Raw genomic sequence first — 19,981 nt, 5'->3', positions numbered from 1 at the left:
AATCTAACGTGACAACTAAAGTCCTCCCGAAATGGGGAAGTGAAGCACAGGAGCACCTGATGCCACCTTGGCTCTGGGGTCGACCCCTGCCTGCCTCCCCCCTTGCCTCTGCTCTCCCCTTGTGCAGGCTCCCACAGTCACCCCACCCTGAGGCCGGGCAGGGCAGGGAGCTGTCCTTCCCCTTCCCACACTTAGCTCCAGTGGCTCTCCCTCGAGGGCCAGGACAGCACCCATACCCATGGAGAGGCAGCCCTCCATTTTGGCAGCGTACACATCCTGGTATCACCACCCAACTTCCTCATCCCTGAACTGGTTTTCATTTTTCTGCAGCATCACCCATTAACCAGAGCTGCTTTCTCCATCGTGCCTCAGAACCCGCGGCAGAATTCATTCTTTACTGTGGAAATACCCTTCATTAGCTTTGGTTTGCTGTTAGTTTTTGTAGACTTAAATCTTTTATCATTACACATTAACCTAAATCCTAACTAAGGCATGTCTGAACTAAAGAGCTTGAAAACAGCTTGAGGTATTCACTGCAGCAGTCACCTTCAGCTGAGATCCCAAACTCCCATCTCACCGCTTTGATACCTTTGGTGCTTAGCAGTTAATTTCAGTCTGTCTTGTCCATCTGTCCCTCTCCAGCTTCCCCATGGAGTAATGGGTGCAGCACGCTCCCACTGTTACTCCAAACTGGCAGGTTCCTCATCCCCTCAGAGCTGCATCTGTCAGACTTGTGCTACCACACATGAACTCCAGAGATCCACTCTGGTTACAAGTGTAACAAACATTTTGCTGCTACACAGAACTAAGCTGATTGATCTGTTCCAGACCAAGCAGTTCTCATAACAGAGCAGGAAATGGTCTTGCAGTTTAAGATATGCCAAAGAACAGTGAAAACATATGGTTAATGCATGTTATTCAGCCAGTAAGTTACAGGAACATAAGCTTTTAACTACAGCAACTTTAGTCTGCCTTGGCTAAAAACCAGTAACATCATACAGTTCAATGCCAGCAACAGCTTTCCTTTGTTAATCACCTTGAAGTATTTTAAAACCCACCCACCCCCACCCCCCATTTGAAACGCAGAAACTGAAAGCAGTTCAGAGTCAGCACATGATGATTTTAAAACTTTTAATAAGCTTAAAAATGTAAAACATATACTTAGTTTACATAGTGTACAAAAATATTTACAAATATTTCTATGAAAGCATAGAAACAGCTGTCAGGAAAAACACTGCACATAAGCATACCCATATACATAGAAAAACATTGTACCTTAGGAAAAAAGTGCCTTGTGCATTTAAAAATCCATTTGTGAATTCAAAATTAGTAATTTTAAGTGATTATAGTAATTTTGAAATCGCAATGAAATTTACATGGAATGTATGATTAACCAAAAAATGTTTAAGAGACACAATGCCACAAAAATCCAAAGCAATGCATCCTGCTTTGCTACCCTCTGAACACAGAAGGACCACTGTGACTTGCATCTTGCACATTTCCTTTCTTGGAATTCAAGAGTGACATTTGTAAGAACCTTGACATAACTGTTTAGTTAATGGCCCTGAAGTTTTGATATACATTTAAGCCAAAAGGTAATGCTTTAAGGAAGTTGTGGCTGATTTCTACATAAAGTGTTTACTTGCATGTAACAGCAACGTGGGCCTGTTTGCTATATGAAAGTGCTCACTAGTTCTGGGTTTGGGTGTCTGTTTAAACAAGGAAAGCAGTCTTTACAGTAGACTTACCTTTGGAGGGATTTGGTTCTTTTCACACACAACACAGCCTGAGCTGCTAGTGTAAAACTTGCATCTTTCAGATGATACGTAACAGCCAGTAACCATTACAAGTTGTTCTTCCCAACAATGGAAGAAGCATGGAAAGTTTCTCTGCAAGATAGGCAGATGAGCATGGACTTGTTTGAACTTCATTCCTACTTGAAATTTACATATGAATATGTTGAAGAATCACTTATACTGAAAATCAAGAATGACACATGGGAAAAAACTTCCTTCAAGCTACGCAAAACTGACAACTGTAGCAACTGCACTTTCAAACGAAGCTGGATTATTCCCAGCAAATTATGCAGACATCTAAGGACTCAGAACACAGGAAAGCTCTAAAACCAGAAGCAGATTTTGCTGAAGCCTGCAAAAATGTCTTGTGACACTTCCAGTTAATCAGAAACTACAAACTATTACAGTCAAATTGTATACACTTCTGAAAACAGGAAAAGCCCAGCTCCTTGGTACTACCTATCTTCCTTTGCAGAAAGACTGTTCTTTGCCTCTTATAAAACACTGTGTATCAGAGTCTCAATGGCACAAGTTGCATTACAGATCTCCACATTCAAGAACACTTGAACAGTTGACAGAAGGTATTGCACCATGATTGGTTCAGTCTAGGAAACAGTGCACATCATCCACTGAATCATGTGAACAAGCCATTGTTACAGGAGCCAGTTTGCCTTGAAATCACTTCCAGGTTGTTCTCATTCACAACAGTCTTGTAGTGACCTCTTCCTTTGGCCAGCATCTCAGACAATGAAGAGCAAATACTCAAGACAACTTACAAGTTGCTCTAAACTCAAACAGTACATTAACAGAATTCAGCATACAGTTCAGCATGTCAGAAGTCTAATTTCTTCAGCTGTTCATATGTCAGAAAGAACTGGAACAGCTGATTAAGGAAAACTGTTTCCTGTTCATGCAGTACAAAGTGGTCACTTCACTACTAAAGGGCAGCTGCATCTGTGTGAAACTTTGTTCCACTCTTTGTTCCCCCCTATGCAATGCTGCTGGTTGGCCATTTTTGTTACGCAGTATTAGGCAGAACAATTAAACTTGCTTTAAGGCTGGTGATGCCAATTACGTTCTCATCCATATTCCTCAGGATCTTAAACACAGGACTAAGGAGGCAGGAGAATACTATGAATGCCCTTAGAGTCTTTACTCACTTAGCTTTGATGGCTAAAGTAGGTTTCCTCATGGTAAAAATCATTAACTACCAACCCACTTCCCAGGGCTCTGATCAGCTGGCTCTTGAAACAAAAACAAAATTGTGTGAGACTAAGATAAACAAAAAGATTTCATGGCTAACTGCCAACAGTTTCCCCAGTTCTGGAAATAGCCCCCATTCCCAACTCATCTGGTCAATTTTATGTAAAACTAGACTCCAAACTAAGGAAATGGACAGGTTGGAGGAGCAGAAAAGTGTTTTGCAAGATCACATTCTAATATTCACTGTTTGAATCACAAATTCAATCTAACCAGCAGCAGTTCACTAAGAAAATGGTCAACTACACAGTCTTCCATTCATAAAAAGGGAATATTTGTGCTGACATGACACTTTCCACACTGAGCATTCTGTGAAACTGTCTGTCAATACTTGCTGTTGTATGGCTAGCTTAATAGTTTTGCCCACCTTTGAAAAGGATACAATGATATTCCAAGGACCAAGTCTTAACCAGTTTGGCCAAAACCCTTTATATAGAGCAAAAAAGCCTTCATTCTTCCATGTCTGTAAAAAACCACAGCAAGAACACACTTACATAATTTGTTATTAGTGAGAAATCTAGACAGCATCTCAGCTAACAAGATTCTATACCAGACAAGGAGATGGCTTAGTGCTGTAACCCTGATTTAAACATAGTGTATGATGGGACAAGGAAACATTTCACTAGATACAGCCAAGATTAGTAATGCCTGCAGCATTACCTGGCAGGTAAAGATGCAGTCTATGTCATTCAGTATCCAACCTAGATTCATCCAAATTGCATCCCTGGACTATTTTTTTTTTTTTTTTTTTTCAAAAACCTTGCAGAGCACTGCATGTAAACCTGCAGCTCACATTTGGCACCCCCCTTGAAATTTGTTGCATTTAAACCTGCAGCTCACGTTAGGCACTCCCTCGACATTTTTCAGTTTGCTTTATGGACTTCACAAAGTTGCACTGGACAATGTGACTTGGATTGTTATACAAACTGGACTGCTCAGTCAACAGTTTGGACACCAACAGCTTCCCATCCACTCTTCTCCATGTAAAAAGCCATCATGCTCCCACCTCCCACCTCATTTAGGAAACCAAGCCAAAACATTCAAAATCAGAGACTGAGATTGCCTTTGGCTGTACTGGGCTTTCCATTATGCAGTAAGCAACAGAGGAAACCATCTGCCCCAGAATATGTTGTTCTTCAAGAACTGACCTATGAAATTATCATTTCCTATCCTAACATTGTATAAAGTTAAGTAAGAGACGGTGCTGCTGACTTCATCTCCTCATCCAAGCAGCAAAAGGAAGTAAGTGCCTGCAGTACATACTAACTTTCTTCCTGCCTTTCTGTCAAGGCAGTATAGTTTTCACACCAAGCGTGTTATTGGCAGTACAGTCCTTTTGAGAATTAGGGCAAACAGCATACCTAAGTTACCTGGATTAATTTCTAGGGAAACTTAGAACAATTTTGAGTTCTGCACCAAAATCATTGCTTGATGGGACCAGTTTCTACTTATGTTGATACACAAACAACTTACCTGTAACAAGCAATCCAGAGTACCCTTGTAGTTCGAGTGTCCCCCATGTTGTTGGCTTCTCTGATTCATCATGCGTGTTCTCACAACATCAATTGGGTTGGATGCAAGGGCTCCAGCTAACCCACAAGTAAAACTTGAGCTAATAAAAGAAAGGTTTAATGAAATCTGACCCACCACATTTCAAGACACACAAGAATTCCCCCTCCCCAGAAAGCATGCAGTAATGAGTGCTTAATGCTTTTAGTTAAAAATTACATCAGCTAACAGATGTGAAAAATTACTTTTCATTTACCATAAAGCATCATTTTCAAGTTTTCATATACAGCCCTTATATACAGTGTCTGTATACTCAAATAGAAATTTGTGCCTCAGAATAGCAAATATTTAATTGGAACTTTCCTCTAATCTCGATTTGCAAAGCTGAATGATTCAGATCATCCACAAACCAAAATTCCATATTCAAAAGAAAATTAAACCCAAATCCTAAATAAAATTAGCTTCCATGCTATGTGCTACCATTGAGATGCTACTGCATTAAAAAGTATAAACACAGCAGAAGTATATTTACATCTAGACCAATGACAGAAAAAAAAAAATCAAAAGATTCATCCCCCATAACGAGAACTAACCAATGATGAGCTATGCAAGCAGCTAGTTATATAAACTTACAGGAAGTGAGTATATACTGTATCTCCCATAAATCCAGACATAATTAAGTGCTTCTTGGTAAGGTCATACACTGGCAGTTCCACTCCAACAACAATAGCAGCTCTCTGTGCTGTCAGTGATACTCCCTGGCAAAAGAAAGGATATAGCTGAAGTTTAAAATTAACCTTTGTGCACCATCAGAAAAGCCTCACCTTTATAATACAAAGCAACACACCATGACTGCGTTAAGAACATTGTGAATTCAAATAAGGCTAATTAGTACAAGTCTTAGATGTATATGCTCCAAAAATGCAGATTCAAATTAATAGATAATTATAATTTCCCCCCACAATCCAAGGGGAAATGGTTAGCGACCTGCTACAGCACTTAGATGGACACAAATCTATGGGGCTGGATGGGATCCACCCAAGGGTTCTGAGGGAGCTGGTAGAAGTGCTCACCAAGCCACTTTCAATCCTTTATCAGCAGTCCTGGCTAACCAGGGAGGTCCTGGTTGACTGGAGGTTAGCAAATGTGACACCTATCAACAAGAAGGACCAGAAGGAGGATCTGGGGAGCTACAGGCCTGTCAGTGACCTCAGTGCCAGGGAAGGTTATGGAGCAGACCATCTTGAGTGCCATCACGCAGCATGTACAGGATAAGCAGATGATCAGGCCCAGTCAGCATGGGTTTATGAAAGGCAGGTCCTGCTTGACTAACCTGATCTCCTTCTATGACAAGGGGACCCACTGAGTGGATGAGGGAAAGGCTGTGGATGTTGTCTGCCTAGACTTTAGTAAAGCCTTTACTTACACCATTTCCCACAGCATTCTCCTGGAGAAACTGGCTGCTCATGGCTTGGACAGGCATACGCTTCCCTGGGTAAAAAACTGGCTGGATGGCCGGGCCCAAAGAGTGGTGGTGAATGGAGTTCAATCCAGTTGGTGGCCGGTCACAAGTGGTGTTCCCCAGGGATCAGTATTGGGGCCAGTTCTGTTTCATATCTTTATCAATGATCTGGATGAAGGGATTGAGCGCACCCTCAGTAAGTTTGTAGACAACACCAAGTTGTGCGGGAATGTTGATCTGCTTGAGGGTAGGAAGGCTCTGCAGAGGGACCTGGACAGGCTGGATCAATGGGCCGAGGCCAATTGTATGAGGTTCAACAAGGCCAAGTGCAAGGTCCTGCACTTGGGTCACAGCAACCCCATGCAACGCTACAGGCTGGGGGAAGAGTGGCTGGAAAGCTGCCAGGCAGAAAAGGACCCGGGGGTGTTGGTCGACAGCCAGCTGAATATGAGCCAGCAGTGTGCCCAGGTGGCCAAGAAGGCCAACAGCATCCTGGCTTGTATCAGGAATAGCGTGGCCAGCAGGACTAGGGAAGTGATTGTGCCCCTGTGCGCAGCACTGGTGAGGTCGCACCTCAAATCCTGTGTTTGGTTTTGGGCCCCCCACTACAAGAAGGACATTGAGGAGCTGGAGCGTGTCCAGAGAAGGGCAACGAAGCTGGTGAGGGTCTAGAGCACAAATCTTATGAGGAGCAGCTGAGGGAACTGGGGTTGTTTAGTCTGGAGAAAAGGAGGCTGAGGGGAGACCTTATCACTCTCTACAACTACCTGAAAGGAGGTTGTAGCCAGGTGGGGGTTGGTCTCTTCTCCCAAGCAACAAGCCATAGGACAAGAGGAAGTGGCCTCAAGTTGCGCTAGGGAAGGCTTAGATTGGATATTAGGAAAAATTTCTTCATGGAAAGGGTTGTCAAGCATTGGAACAGGCTGCCCAGGGAAGTGGTTGAGTCACCATCCCTGGAGGTATTGAAAAGACCTGTAGATGTGGTGCCTAGGGACATGGTTTAGTGGTGGACTTGGCAGTGCTGGGTTAACAGTTGGACTTGATGATCTTAAAGGTCTTTTCCAACCTAAATGATTCTACGATTCTATAAATCACTTTTCCATACTGAACAGCAATTTCAGTTCCTTTATGCTACTCTGTCTCTGTTTAACATATGAATTCTTACATCAACAGTCAGCTAAGACCTCAACAACCAGGTGATATTGGCTCCCCTTGCTGCTAACTGAGAAACTAACAAAGTAAGGAAGATGAACAGAAAAATGGAGATCAAGAAACTCTGCAGAGAAAAGTACACTAATAGAAAAACATTTCTATTTTCCAGCGTTTAAGAACAATTGTCCATTCTTGGTCTTCAGTTGTTATACAGTCACTGACTAATTGGCATAAGACAACCTACAAGACTGAGTACTAGAACTCCTGAGCTAGAGGGGATGTTCATTAGTACCTTTACTTCCTAACATTCTTTAGTATACATTTTAAAAAGAGCAGAGCATACAGATTGAGGGGTGTCTTGCAAAGGGTTGTTGAAGTAGTCCTAGAGCCAGTCACCCTAATTTAAGCCTCCATTTGTCTCCCCTTTTTTATGAAGCGGCTAATCCTTGAACACAAGACTGGCAGAAATGCTTTGTCAAAATGCACTGAGACACCAGCAGTGAAGCAGTCATGACAAACTACATACACATTAGCTATTGACTTCTCCATATTTTGACTGAGAATATCATAGAAGAACAAGAAATGCAACTGAGCAAGAATGTGTACTTAAAGCATAGGGTATAGTTCAAAAAACTTGCCTTCCATAACCCTTTAGTGCCTTCCTTTTGGTAGATCTGTATGAAGTTGCCCATCATTCCTCCTTGAATCACACTACCTTGGGCTTGCATTCTGATCTGAGATTCATGTGAAGATAAAATTAGAAAATAAATACTTTTCAAACATATAACCAATAAAATGTTAGTAAAACCATATTAAACTGTTAAGTTACAATCTTTTAAGTAACCAAGTCAATTTCTCTTTGAATACAAATTAATAGCTGGCATCATAACCATGATGCAATCTTTTGAAGCGCCTTAACTATCCAAATGCAGCTGCTAATTTTGAACAAGTATGTGGTGTAGTTCTTAACTGCATTAAGTCATGTCTATTTCTGTACTTGTACATTACTCCATTTAGATTAGACTGACAGATGGGTTCTGCAGGATGTCCTTTACAGTGTTCTCACAGGAATATGTTAAAATGAAAGGTTAAAAAGATTAAGGTTTCAGCTAGTGAGAACCAAGGTCTTCAACTCCGTGGATTTTTAAGAATGTCCTTGGGAAACTGCCATGGTAACTATCAAATACAAGTTTGGTGACAAGCAAGTTGGTACATGGACATAATTTCGGGAAATAACTAATTGAAGCCACACTTGAAACAGCAGCTTATGTTTGAAATGCCTCTACATAACCACACTAGCCCTATGAAAGGATTAAGTTTTTAATAGTTTTAGAATAACAGAAAGAGTTTTCTTGAATTTTTCATTAGAGGCAGCCATGTAAGTCACATACTACAGTTTTCTAAGTTAAATACCATCAACCCTTTTAAGTAACTGGAAAAGAGGTCATTGACTATCATTAAGCTAACAGATTCTTAAAGAGGTGATGGTTTCACCAATTCACTTCAAATGACTGATGCTAGAACACTATTTCCATGGGACACTGCATCGCAAAGCCTTGATTAAATAATCATATAGTACAAGTAACACTCAATGAACTCTTGCCTCTCAGCTGATCTTCACATATTTTGAGCTCTAGAAACATCCTAGTATAACAGTGTTACCAAGAAGTATAGCTGAAATATGCAGTGTGGCTTCCACACAAACACTATAGGAAGAAGATTACAAAGAGTCATCTTAAATTATTCTCTGCCCACCCCCAGAAAAAGTTATACGGATCCAACTACATCCCCAGCCATCAGTTTCCCAGTGCATATTTCCAAATAATAGTATGGACCAGAAGGGGGTTCCAAGAATTCAGGATGTTACTGGTTTTTTTGTTTGTTTGTGGTTTTTTTTTTTTTGTTAAGTTAAGGGATGAGAATAAATAGGGTTACAAAACAATGAATCCTGTATTAATCAGGAGATTCTACATTTCCTCAAGGAGAGGGCAAAAACTATGAACAAACTCTACATAACACAATTACCTTTAAGACGTCTGTAGGGTTGGCAATAGATGATGAAATTACTCCCGAAAGAATGCCACATAGAACATTTATCATCAGGGTTTCATCTATTCCATAAACAAAGAAAAAGAGTTTAGCTGCAGATTTACAAAGCTTAAGATGCATGAGGGTGGGATGATGCCACCCCGCCTTTAACCAGAGAGAAAGCCAATTACAGAAGCCTTAAAAACTGCTCTGACAAGTTTTCCTTGCTGACTCACTTTGTTGTAATTGGTACAAGGAATGTTTTCTCAGTAGACTTGTTCAAACCCCTACAGTAAGATATCAAATGGAAACAACATGCTTCAAGCAAACCAGTCCTCAATTAAATTGAAAAAACCCACTCACCTTCTGGATGCTCAACAAACATTCTTTTTAAGCTCTGGTAAGTGCCTATTTTTATAGTTCCATATGAAGCTTGGCGTAGCATTGCAGGTGCAATCCTGTAAAAATAGGCAGTGATAATATTTATGCTCAAAATTGAAAAGACTGATTAGCAAATACTTTTTAGAGCAGAAGAGACTGAACATGAGATATTTACCAGAGAAAGGTTTGTTCATTTAAATCAACAATTTAAACTTGCTACAGACAAAACAAGGTTTTGCTGGGTTTGGGGTTTTTTTTTGTTTTTTAAATAAAGCCTGCAAGAACATGAATGAACTGTGGAAGGATTCCTATTAGAGCATGCCTCAACTTGTGATCTATGAAATAGCTGGGAAGCTTGTCTGAAACGTAATCTGCAGATTACATCTTTCCCCCACCATCCTGCATGTTTTAAAGAAAAGCATGCCCATTTATACACAAAGGTTAATTCAATTTTTCTTCTGGCAGATGGAACAACCATAGCAGCACTGTATAGAATAACTTTATGCTTAGCTATTTTTTTTTCCAAGTAGGTTTGTTTGGTTTTTTTAAACATGAAGTGCTATTGCAGAGTGCAAAGATTGAACCAATCTAAGCTTGGGCTTTCAACTTCTAGGTTAATTGAGGCTAACCAAATACCTCGTAAATCTGAAACCCAAGAATTCACACACTATGGGCTTATACTTATCAATATACTGTTCATAAGCCATTACTGCAAGTCATTTAATTTTACCCAGAGTATAAGGCTTTCAATCCTTCTTCTCTGCATATTCTGACTAGTGCATGCATCATTCCACGGTAGCGGATCTCTTTATATTTGGCATCATTAACTTGACCTTGAACCTGCAGACGTGTTTTGGTCAGATCAATGGGGAAAGTACCTTAAAGAAAAATCAGAGAGAAAATTAATCAAGTACTTACCTAACCGAAGACAACAACAAACATGATATAAGAAAAAGCAGCCTTTATTATATACTAAAATATATAACAATACTCCTGGGGAAAAAAGTCTTGCTTACCAAGATATTTTTTTTTTTTTTTTTAAACAAGTGGTTCATTTTATGTCACCTTGTTTCTTCTAAAAGCTTGTCAGAGGCCCTACATACTTCCTATGTTTACATTTTGCATTCACTATGTTTTCAGGCAACATGATATTGCCTGGTTGTAAACAGCCACACTGAATAGGACTCTGCAATCACAATCAAGTACAGAGTTTGCATGTGTATTCTACCAACATCTTTGAAGAGCATTTCATTGAAGGCAAAGAAATAAATTCCATAGGACAAGCCATACAGATTCTAGCCTAGAATCTAAAAAAGCAATAGCAGGAGTATCCATTTCTGTTATTGTTTTCCTGTAGCCTACAGCTATGTCAAGTTCATACTCTCCATGCTCCCTTTATGAAAGGGTTTAGCAAGCCTATTCCTCTAGAGCTTATCTTTAGGAAAGGGACCACCTCAACACTCAATACTCACCTAAACACTAATAGGAGTCAGGATTAACTACATCTGTTCTAACAAGGTTTACCAGACAAGCAAGGCTTTTATGAATTTCTTGTCTTCCTCACAAAGCTTTTGGCATTATTGGCCACATTCAGTCAAGTCAAAGAAGAGTTTTCAAACTCAAGTTTGAACAAGATTAATAAGAGAAGGTAGAACAGAAAAACAAAACAGTAGTTTTAAGTGTAGTTTTATACTACCCCTACTTTATTAGACAGACTCCACATGCAAGCCCACCACATGTCAGACTATGTTCTGCTACTATGAAAATCCAGATTTCCTTTATTTTCATGTACATGCATTTCAGATAAGACTTTAAAAGGATGTTAGTATTTTAGGTTTGTCTTTAGAGTAGGCACTAAAACATCAGATGCACTGTTTCACTATAGCAATTATTCTACGTTGCATGCTAACTGAATTTAAGTGTTCAAATCTAACCAGTCACTCACATTCAAGAAAAGGGAATTTAAACTGCAACATAGCTACTCAGAAAACCTAAGAGAAAAATTTTACGAGTTAAGACCTTAACTTGCCTACTCTAAACAAAACAAAAGCTGTGTATACTTACGACCATTGTCTAGGAACACATCAACAAACACCAAATAATAGAATGCAAAGGGAAAGTTTGTATAAAAACAAGACTCACAGGGGATGTGAGTTTACAGACAGAAGTGTTTTGACACTGTAACAAAGTTCTGAGCAACACTTCAGTCAGCGTTAAAGAAAATAACTCCTATGCTGTAGACCACCTGTGCTGTATCACTGATAGCATGAAACCAAGCTTGTTTTAAAAAGGGACTGAATAAAAGAAACCATGTAAACAGTTAAAAGAAAAGCTTACCACATTCTGCAGTGATTGATGCTAAACCTCCATAGATAAAGGGCTTCCAGTTTAGTGCTGACATTATTGATTCTTCTTTCTGTGAAAGAAGACAATGATTTAATGCTTCTATAAGTACATCTGTTATATAAATATACATACTAACATTTAATAAAACTTTGTGCCTTGTCCATTTAAGATGGATCTTCCAAACATACCAAGGGTAAAAACATTTAATACCTTTGACAATCAGAAGAAAGTCAGTAATTCTGCACAAAGGCATCTGGGTTCAAGTCAATGTCTCTACTGTGTATTTGGGCCACCACTTTCCTCATCCTGAAAGGTTAAGTAGTTTGTCTCCAGGCATGATCTAAGGAGCACTGCAGTGAATAACCTCCAACAATTCTTACCAAGCTGAATTAGTTTTACTACATCCTGCAATCAAATGGAACTTTAAGACAGTCATTACTAAACTTCTGTCCCCTTTTTCCTGATACCAACATTAACATGAGCTGAGCTGGTACACTTGGACAGAAAATAGGGGTGCATACAACATTTTGCTTCCATTAAGGCCTATTTCTGCTACCAGTGTTCACAATATTAATTCTTGTGAACATTATATGAAAATAGCGTAATCAGGTGCATAAGGCCTTTTACAGTAAAAAAGGCTGCTCTAACTTAGAAGTCAATTAAGTGAATTTGACAGTGACCACAAATCATAATTAATGATGGCATATGCTTTGCAAGATGCTAAAATAATCCAGTTATCTCTTTTTCTAAGATAAGAACTGCAAAACCAGACTAGTCCAGCCGATATAAGATTGCCCTTCTCAAAACCAAGTAGGTCTCCACAGCTTGTTTTTTCCCTTCCTCATAATAGAAATACTTTCCATTCCCTATTTTCTATAATATCCTCCTAACCACTGATTCTAGTTATCTTTTGCCAATTAATTTTGCAGAATAATTGTACTTGAAACTATTTCCCTTGGCACTTCCATCCCCTGTTACTTTGTTTATTCACCTGTACTGCCCAGCTAGAAAATATCGCAAATACACCAGTTACTTAGCACCGCCTTTTGTGAAGATGAACCTTCCTTGGTCACCTCCTCTAGAAGCGCCAATAATCCACTGTCCAAAGTTAACAGAAGTTGCAGACACTGAGCATGCCTGAATAGTTACGTAGCTCTAGTTTTCCTTTTATCATCTTCACCTCATGAAGAGTTACCTCTGTCTTAAGCCTTCTGACACTCAATACAATAAAAAAAAAACCTCAAAGCACACCATTTCAAATACTCAACAACCAAGTGCACAGAAATCCATCTTACTCTTTAGGCCACTGCAGAGAACACCACTGATGTGAAAAATAAAGAAAAGGCAAGTCAGGGCACCCACTATATTGCCAAAAAGAGTGCAGTAAGAGATCAGGAGCCACAGGCACAGGCTGTGCCAGCTTTTCATAATGAAAGCAGCAGAGCCACATGATTATGACACTGTGCCAGAAGGACGCCAGTTCCAGCTCCAAGTTCCTCATAGTCCTGTCCTGCCATGATTAATGGCAGATCATTTAACTGAGACAAAGCCAAGCTCAGTTTCCCCACTATCAGCCACACACGTGATCTTTGCTTTTGAGAAACTTGTCAAAATTGAAAATAGTTAACTTTTTTCCCCCCTCAACACATTAAAACAAGTTTTCATCTATCACAAATACTGAAACACTGATAAAACTAAAATATATCTGTACTTTTGTTTGTTTTGTATTTCACTCTGCCTAAGCAATGAAGGCTACTCAATTTTTCTATGTAATTCTGGAGCACTGGCACAATGTAGAAGTATGCAAGCACTGCCAAATAAAGTTTTCAATTTGTACACAGGTTTACTAATATTAACTGAAGTTTTGATATATGTATAGGATACCCTAATGTAGAAATTTTATAGCATGCTGTTCCTCTGAGATATCCCAAGGTGAAGGCCTTACACAGCACTGTCAAGGTTTGTACCTCTGAAAGGCTTACTAGTCTCCTTTCCTGCTATTTAGGCCAAACTAACCATCTGAGTCTTTCCACTTATTTCTACCTTGCATCCCTCCTTCTAGCTTTCCATACTTAGAGGAAGAAATTAAAGCAGAGTGGCAGAGCTTATCTCAAAAAAAAAAAAAATCCAAAAAACACACCAGCAGCTTTGCCCTTTCACCTCAGCTGTCCTGTTTTCTGACTTGTTTTGCTTCTTACTCAGAAATTCTTCCCTACACTGATAAAAAACATCTCCTTAGAAGAATTCCACTGGCAATTCCATTGGCAAACTACTTAAAAACAGCATCCAGCCCTCATTATAGAATAAATTGAGGTGTCTAATTTTATTAGAAAGAAATCATCCTTATCAAATATACATTGGTGTTCCCTGAACATCAGTAAGATGGCAGAGGTGATACTACCCCTAAAGGACACTGGGTTACAGTTAACACAGAAGTTCATCCACACACTCTTTCCAAAAGTCAGAAGCAAGTTTGATTGTGTTTAATTGGCAGTGTGACTGAAATAAAATCAAAAGCCCAGGTTCCATAAAAGAATGCATCAATTAAAACAAGTATTTAGATATTTCCCTATTAGAGAACAGACTTTAAAAGTCACATATCAAATTCTTTATTGGTTAACAATATTGCTAGTATACTAGGCATACAGTATACTCCACGTTACAGTAGTTTTAGCTATTTAAAATGGATTTGACCCTTAAATGTTACAGAAGGCTTATGCTAAATGAGTTATTGGCCCTAAAAAGTTATTGGCTGTAATAATAAGCATGCACATATATGATAGTTATCCAAGCAATACTTTCTAACTGTGTGGATTACACTGCAGACAGACAGCTCAGACTTTGTATTCAAGCAGTGAAGCATCACCAAAAAGAAATAAAAAAATTAGGGCTAAAGCTAGCAACCATCGTGGCAAGTTCTTGCAAAATACCAGCTGTCTTGCAAGTTTGGAAGCCAGTGAAATCCCCCCCCAAAATTAAAGGGATTGCCTGCAGCAGTCCCTCCCTCAGCAGCACTGCCAGTCTATTTAACCAGCTGGAGGGAGAAGGACACAGCAACACCTGCTAAGGGGCAAAGGGAGGCAACGACTGCACCGACCAGCGACAAAACGAAGCACACCTCCCTCCGGCTTCGCCTTGAGATGAAGAGCATCAGGAAGGGAAAACAACAAAGAGAAGAAAGCGATATGTCCCTGCTCGGAGGTGGAGGGCTCTGGAAGGTGCCGAGCAAAGCTCTGGAAACCCCTACCCTCCTTCAGAGATAGCACTTGGTGAAGCTCACAGAGAAATACCTGCACCCGGCCGGCGAGGCGGCGGAGGGGCCGGCGAGGCCCTGGTGGGCCTCGCCGGCCCCTCCGCCGCCTCGCCGGCCGGGTGAGAGACGACATCCCCCCCGCGATCTGAGGAGCCAACGCCTGCCGCCTCCCCACTTACCACCGAGGCCTCCTCCACCCCACGCCACCGCCACGCTAAACCGCCAGCCCGCCGCTGCCCCGCCGCTTATAAAGCCCTGCCCCGCTCCCCTCAGCCGCGGCGGCCGTTGGGGAATGCGGGGCCCCGCCCCGCCTCCCTCACCCGTTTTGGGGGGGCGAAAGGCGGGCTCGCCTGAGGGGACGAGCCGGCGAGGGCTGGTGTCTGTGAGTGGAAGGGGTGGATTTAAAGGGCCGGGGGGAGGTTTGAGGGGGACGCCGAGCCGGCCTGTAATAAACCGGGGAAAAAATTAACCGCCCTGTTCTTCCAGTCAGCAGTCTGCCTTCGCCGCTGGCCTTGGGAGACTTCTCGTGGTATTTTCCACTAGCAATCCCAGGAGACTGGGACGGGTATGTCAGGTATTTCAGTACTCCTGGGTTAATGAACAGGTCACTCACCCCTCAGGGTTTCTCCTCATCATTAATTATAACGACATTGATTTTGTCCCTCGGTTTGCAGTTGTATGGCCGCCTGTGCTGCCTAGCGACATGACAGCAATGTCTGGGTTAAGCTTCCTTAAATCAGTATGGGAACCTTAGATATCTGCTCTGTGGAGGAACAGAAAGGGGCAGGGTGCGTTTAAATAGCTACTTTGCTCTTTAAAATACCCCGTTGAATATTTTTGACAAAATAGTTCCACAGGTGGTTTTTTTAGTATTATGCAGCTTTTTTATTATTATTGTTACTATTATGATGCAGCTTTGTGCAATTCTAACTGTGTTTCTTTGCATTACCAACACTGAATTTATGCACTCAGTATGTAAGCTTTACATTGCTTTGTAAATGAATATGCCGTGCCCTTCCAGAAGGATGACAGTGTGCTGTACAGGACATGGGCTGTGGCCACCGTAACGCTGCCCGGGCTGAGGAGGAACACGGGGGCTATCCAAAAGGGCAGGTCTCAGCTGCTGTACAGGTGGCAGTGACCAGTCCATGGAGACTGGACGAGAACTAGAACTAGTCCGTTCCCTTGGTTCAGAGCCCAGGACTCCCTGTGAAATACTTGAAATTAGCTCTTTCTCTGCCCCTAAAGGCAGCCTGTTCTGGCAACTCAGCGCTTTCCCTTTCTGACTGAAGAGCTGCCAGACGTGTTTGTAGGACCTACCCCCATGGTGCAGCCCTGCTGCCACTGTCACTCTGCTGCCTCGCAAGTGGATGGCATGCCTTACCCCTGAAAGGTCAAAACATCCTGTGGTATTGCTCCCTCACTAATCTCGGGGCAAGGCTGGCTCCTGAGAAACTCTATTTAAGTTTACCAGCTGGTAGAGGAAGCGGAGAGCTCATTCAGCTCTCATTAAGAAGCTGGATATGGCCTTACATGAATCTGTCAATAAAACATAAGGAATTCAAAATTTGGGTCCCAGCAAATGCTTTATATAGTGAAAATAGTTCTCTACAACCATCCAAGTCCATCGCAGACCTCCCAGAAATCTTAACATTTCAGTTGTTACGGCACGGGCAGCCCACAGGCCTCATGCTCCAATCCCAGTGTTGCAAAGTTGTCTTTGCAGATGGGCCTCTCGGAAGGTAGGTACAAACTCGCACCTCAGAATTGGAACTCATGTTCACACACCCTCCTGAAACTCCTAGTAACCATCTAGTACTTTCCAGGTTTTATATCTACAGCGGGAGGGATCTTATTTGAGGTAAACTGAACAGTTCCTTTCTTTCTTTCTTTCTTTCTTTCTTTTTGCACAGAGATCACTTTGACTGATTGTAACCCTGAGTGATTTTGCAGGACAGCCACTTCTGTTTTCCGACTTCCAAAATTTCTGTCTCCTTTTCAGGACTTTAGTTCCAGTTTGACCTTAAGTTGTCCCTGGAGTTTGGCCAGCTCCTTCCGCAAGCAGCCGGTTTTTATTATCTCTGATGCAAACCAGTTCCTGCTCACACATTACAGTTTGCTCCTGATCACATTTCTTAAGTACCTGTTAGTACTCAACTGTGTACTTCTGAATAAAGAGGAATTCAGGCTAACTGTTGTTACTTCTAGTGACTTTTGGATGGGTCCTCTGAATAACCTCTTTGCTTGTATTTTCAACCCAATTCATACTAAGAGATACATGCTTTTATCAACAGCCAATAGACTATTTTTGGCAAGCTGCCTTGAGCCTGACATCAGTGCCATATCAGCAGTTGACTTTGGTGCTCAGCATCTTTTCACATGTCTCTGAGCGATCCATGTGCCACTGGTGTGCTACTGGTTACACAGTCTTACAACAGTTTTGTCCAAATGCCAGTTCTTTCATGCTGGGCTGTGTAGGGCTAAGGTTTAATTAATTAGTTCCCAGACCCCTAACCTTACTGCTCCTGAATTTCCTCACACATTTTTTTGTCTTTCTTTTTTAAACAGAAGAGGGCCACCCTCAAACAATTCTACCAGAGAGCTCTGTTTTTTGTGCCCTGATGCTTGTTTCACTGTTTCCAGTGCTATTTACAATGGAAAATTGTTTCTCTTCTGGTCTCTGCTGTGGTGAAGACAGTTTTGCCTGGTGTCCTACTGCTTAAATGAATGGTTAGTGAAGTGACCCAGATGGTTATGGGCATTATTCAAACTGCCTTGTCATTTTGTCACTAGTTGTAACCTTGGAAACTTTCGTAATTATTCGTCACATAATTCATTTGCTTTCTTCATGTCCCATTGGCTGCATGATGAAAGCAAGGCTGGCACATGGAAGTCAACTGCTCCCTGCCCTGGCATAGCCTTCTCATCTTCGGTGTTTGCACTTTCTGTCTGAGAAGGAGTTAATCTGACCCTCAGTCATACAACAGATGACTTTATTGGAAAAAAAAACCAAACTTCAACATGCTATTGGCATGTGTAAAAATATAAGACATATTAAATAGTCCTTCCATTGCGTTTGCCGGGGCAAAGCCTCAGCTGGAGCACCACGTCCAGCTACGTGTGATGCATTTCAGGAGGGCTGTAGCGAGGAGTTAGGAGAATAAGGCTAGGGATACAAAACATGATCTGCAAGGAAAGATTGAAAGAAGTAGACTCGTTTATTTTAAAAAAGACTGAGGATAACATAATCATCAAGACTGAAAGGTGGCCATACAGAGGAAAGGAATTACCTGTTCTCCACCACTTGTATTAGACATCAGAACAGACTGTCTAGTGGTATGGACAGTGCTAGATGAGACTGACAGGGGAGCTTGCAGTGCCTTCGTCATCACAAGCTTTTAAAAACTGCTAAGCAGATGTTTCTCAGGAGTAGTCGCAGTCTAGATGATCCAGCCCAAGCATAGGGATGGACTCCCAAGGACCTTTCCAGACCTTTTTTCTGTAATTCACTGACATTTCCTGCTCCAGCTTCTAGCATATGTCACACAGGCATACAATGACAACTCATCTTACAGTTTCTAACTTAGTAACAGACTGTGCTGGTTTTGGCTGGGCTAGAGTTAATTTTCTTCATAGTAGCTAGTATGGGGCTATGTTTTGGATTTGTGCTGGAAACAGTGTTGATAACACAGGGATGTTTTAGTTACTGCTGAGCAGTGCTTATGCAGAGTCAAGGCCTTTTCTGCTTCTCACCCCACCCCACCAGCGAGGAGGCTGGGGGTGCACAAGAAGCTGGGAGGGGACACAGCTGGGACAGCTGACCCCAGCTGACCAAAGGGCTATTCCATACCATATGGCGTCATGCTCAGCGTATAAAGCTGGGGGAAGAAGAAGGAAGGGGGGTACGTTTGGAGTGATGGTGTTTGTCCTCCCAAGTCACCGTTACGTGTGATGGAGCCCTGCTTTCCTGGAGATGGCTGAACACCTGCCTGCCCATGGGAAGGAGTGAATGAATTCCTTGTTTTGCTTTGCTTGTGTGCACAGCTTTTGCTTTACTTATTAAACTGTCTTTATCTCAACCCACAAGTTTTCCCACTTTTACCCTTCTGATTCTCTCCCACATCCCACTGTGGGGGAGTGAGTGAGCGGCTGCATGGTGCTTAGTTGCCAGCTGGGGTTAAACCACGACACAGACTCTGCTGTGCAGAGTTCAAGGAGAAAGGAAAGTGAAAGCAGGAATAACAGTAAACGCTATTTTGTAGCCTTTTGTTAATATTTTCTGATAATCTGATTTGGACTCTGGCATTGCCAAGAGACAAAGGTCTTTATCGTATCCTAGTTTGGTGGATATAAAAGGACAATGTTATTTGTTTTTAATGCGTAAAGGGTGAAGGAACTGAGGATAGTTCCGGGGTTTGAGTGGACGAGGAAGTCATACAGCATGAGTTCCCAGCAAGGCAATTCTAGTAAATGTAAACCTGTAATCCAGACAAAATTTTCTGAAGGTGTTGCAATCTTCCAGTGGGTCCTGGGAAATTGATTTCTCTTCATTTCTGAGACTCCCTACAGAGATAATAATTCCTATGTGTGTCACAGTGTTGGAGTTGATGTTATTTGAATGAGCAAATGAAAAGCTGTTAAAGATTCTCAAATAGGAAGGCACTACAGAAAGCTTTTCACTCCTATACAATACTTTCCAACCTCAACAGGCAATCTGAGAAGTGGGCTGTTGTCCTCTGACCGCTTGCCAAATAAAGATCAGTCACACTTGCTTCACAGAGGCTTTTGTCGAAC

At 41.5% G+C, this 19,981-nt stretch overlaps 1 protein-coding gene across 2 annotated transcripts; it reads right to left on the bottom strand.

The window, feature by feature from the left end:
• Window positions 1–1,176: 1,176 nt before the first annotated feature.
• On the bottom strand, window positions 1,177–15,484 carry SLC25A30 (solute carrier family 25 member 30). 2 transcript variants are annotated; one of them, XM_075489269.1, is made up of 10 exons: window positions 15,367–15,484; window positions 11,926–12,004; window positions 10,319–10,466; window positions 9,571–9,665; window positions 9,205–9,290; window positions 7,814–7,913; window positions 5,199–5,319; window positions 4,530–4,668; window positions 3,439–3,519; window positions 1,177–2,670 (listed from the first exon to the last, which is right to left on the bottom strand). In XM_075489269.1, exons 2-10 carry the CDS (start codon window positions 11,987–11,989, stop codon window positions 2,629–2,631), a joined length of 876 nt encoding a protein of 291 aa, XP_075345384.1. In that variant the 5' UTR covers window positions 11,990–12,004; window positions 15,367–15,484; the 3' UTR covers window positions 1,177–2,628. The 2 variants fall into 2 exon arrangements, with proteins under 2 accessions (XP_075345384.1, XP_075345391.1); XM_075489276.1 differs by lacking the exon at window positions 15,367–15,484 and adding an exon at window positions 12,145–12,260.
• Window positions 15,485–19,981: the final 4,497 nt, after the last annotated feature.

Source organism: Mycteria americana, chromosome 1, assembly GCF_035582795.1.
Source record: "Mycteria americana isolate JAX WOST 10 ecotype Jacksonville Zoo and Gardens chromosome 1, USCA_MyAme_1.0, whole genome shotgun sequence".
Taxonomy (NCBI): Eukaryota; Metazoa; Chordata; class Aves; order Ciconiiformes; family Ciconiidae; genus Mycteria; species Mycteria americana.
The sequence above is the reverse complement of the archived record's forward strand: the minus strand, read 5'-3'. Positions and strand labels throughout refer to the sequence as shown.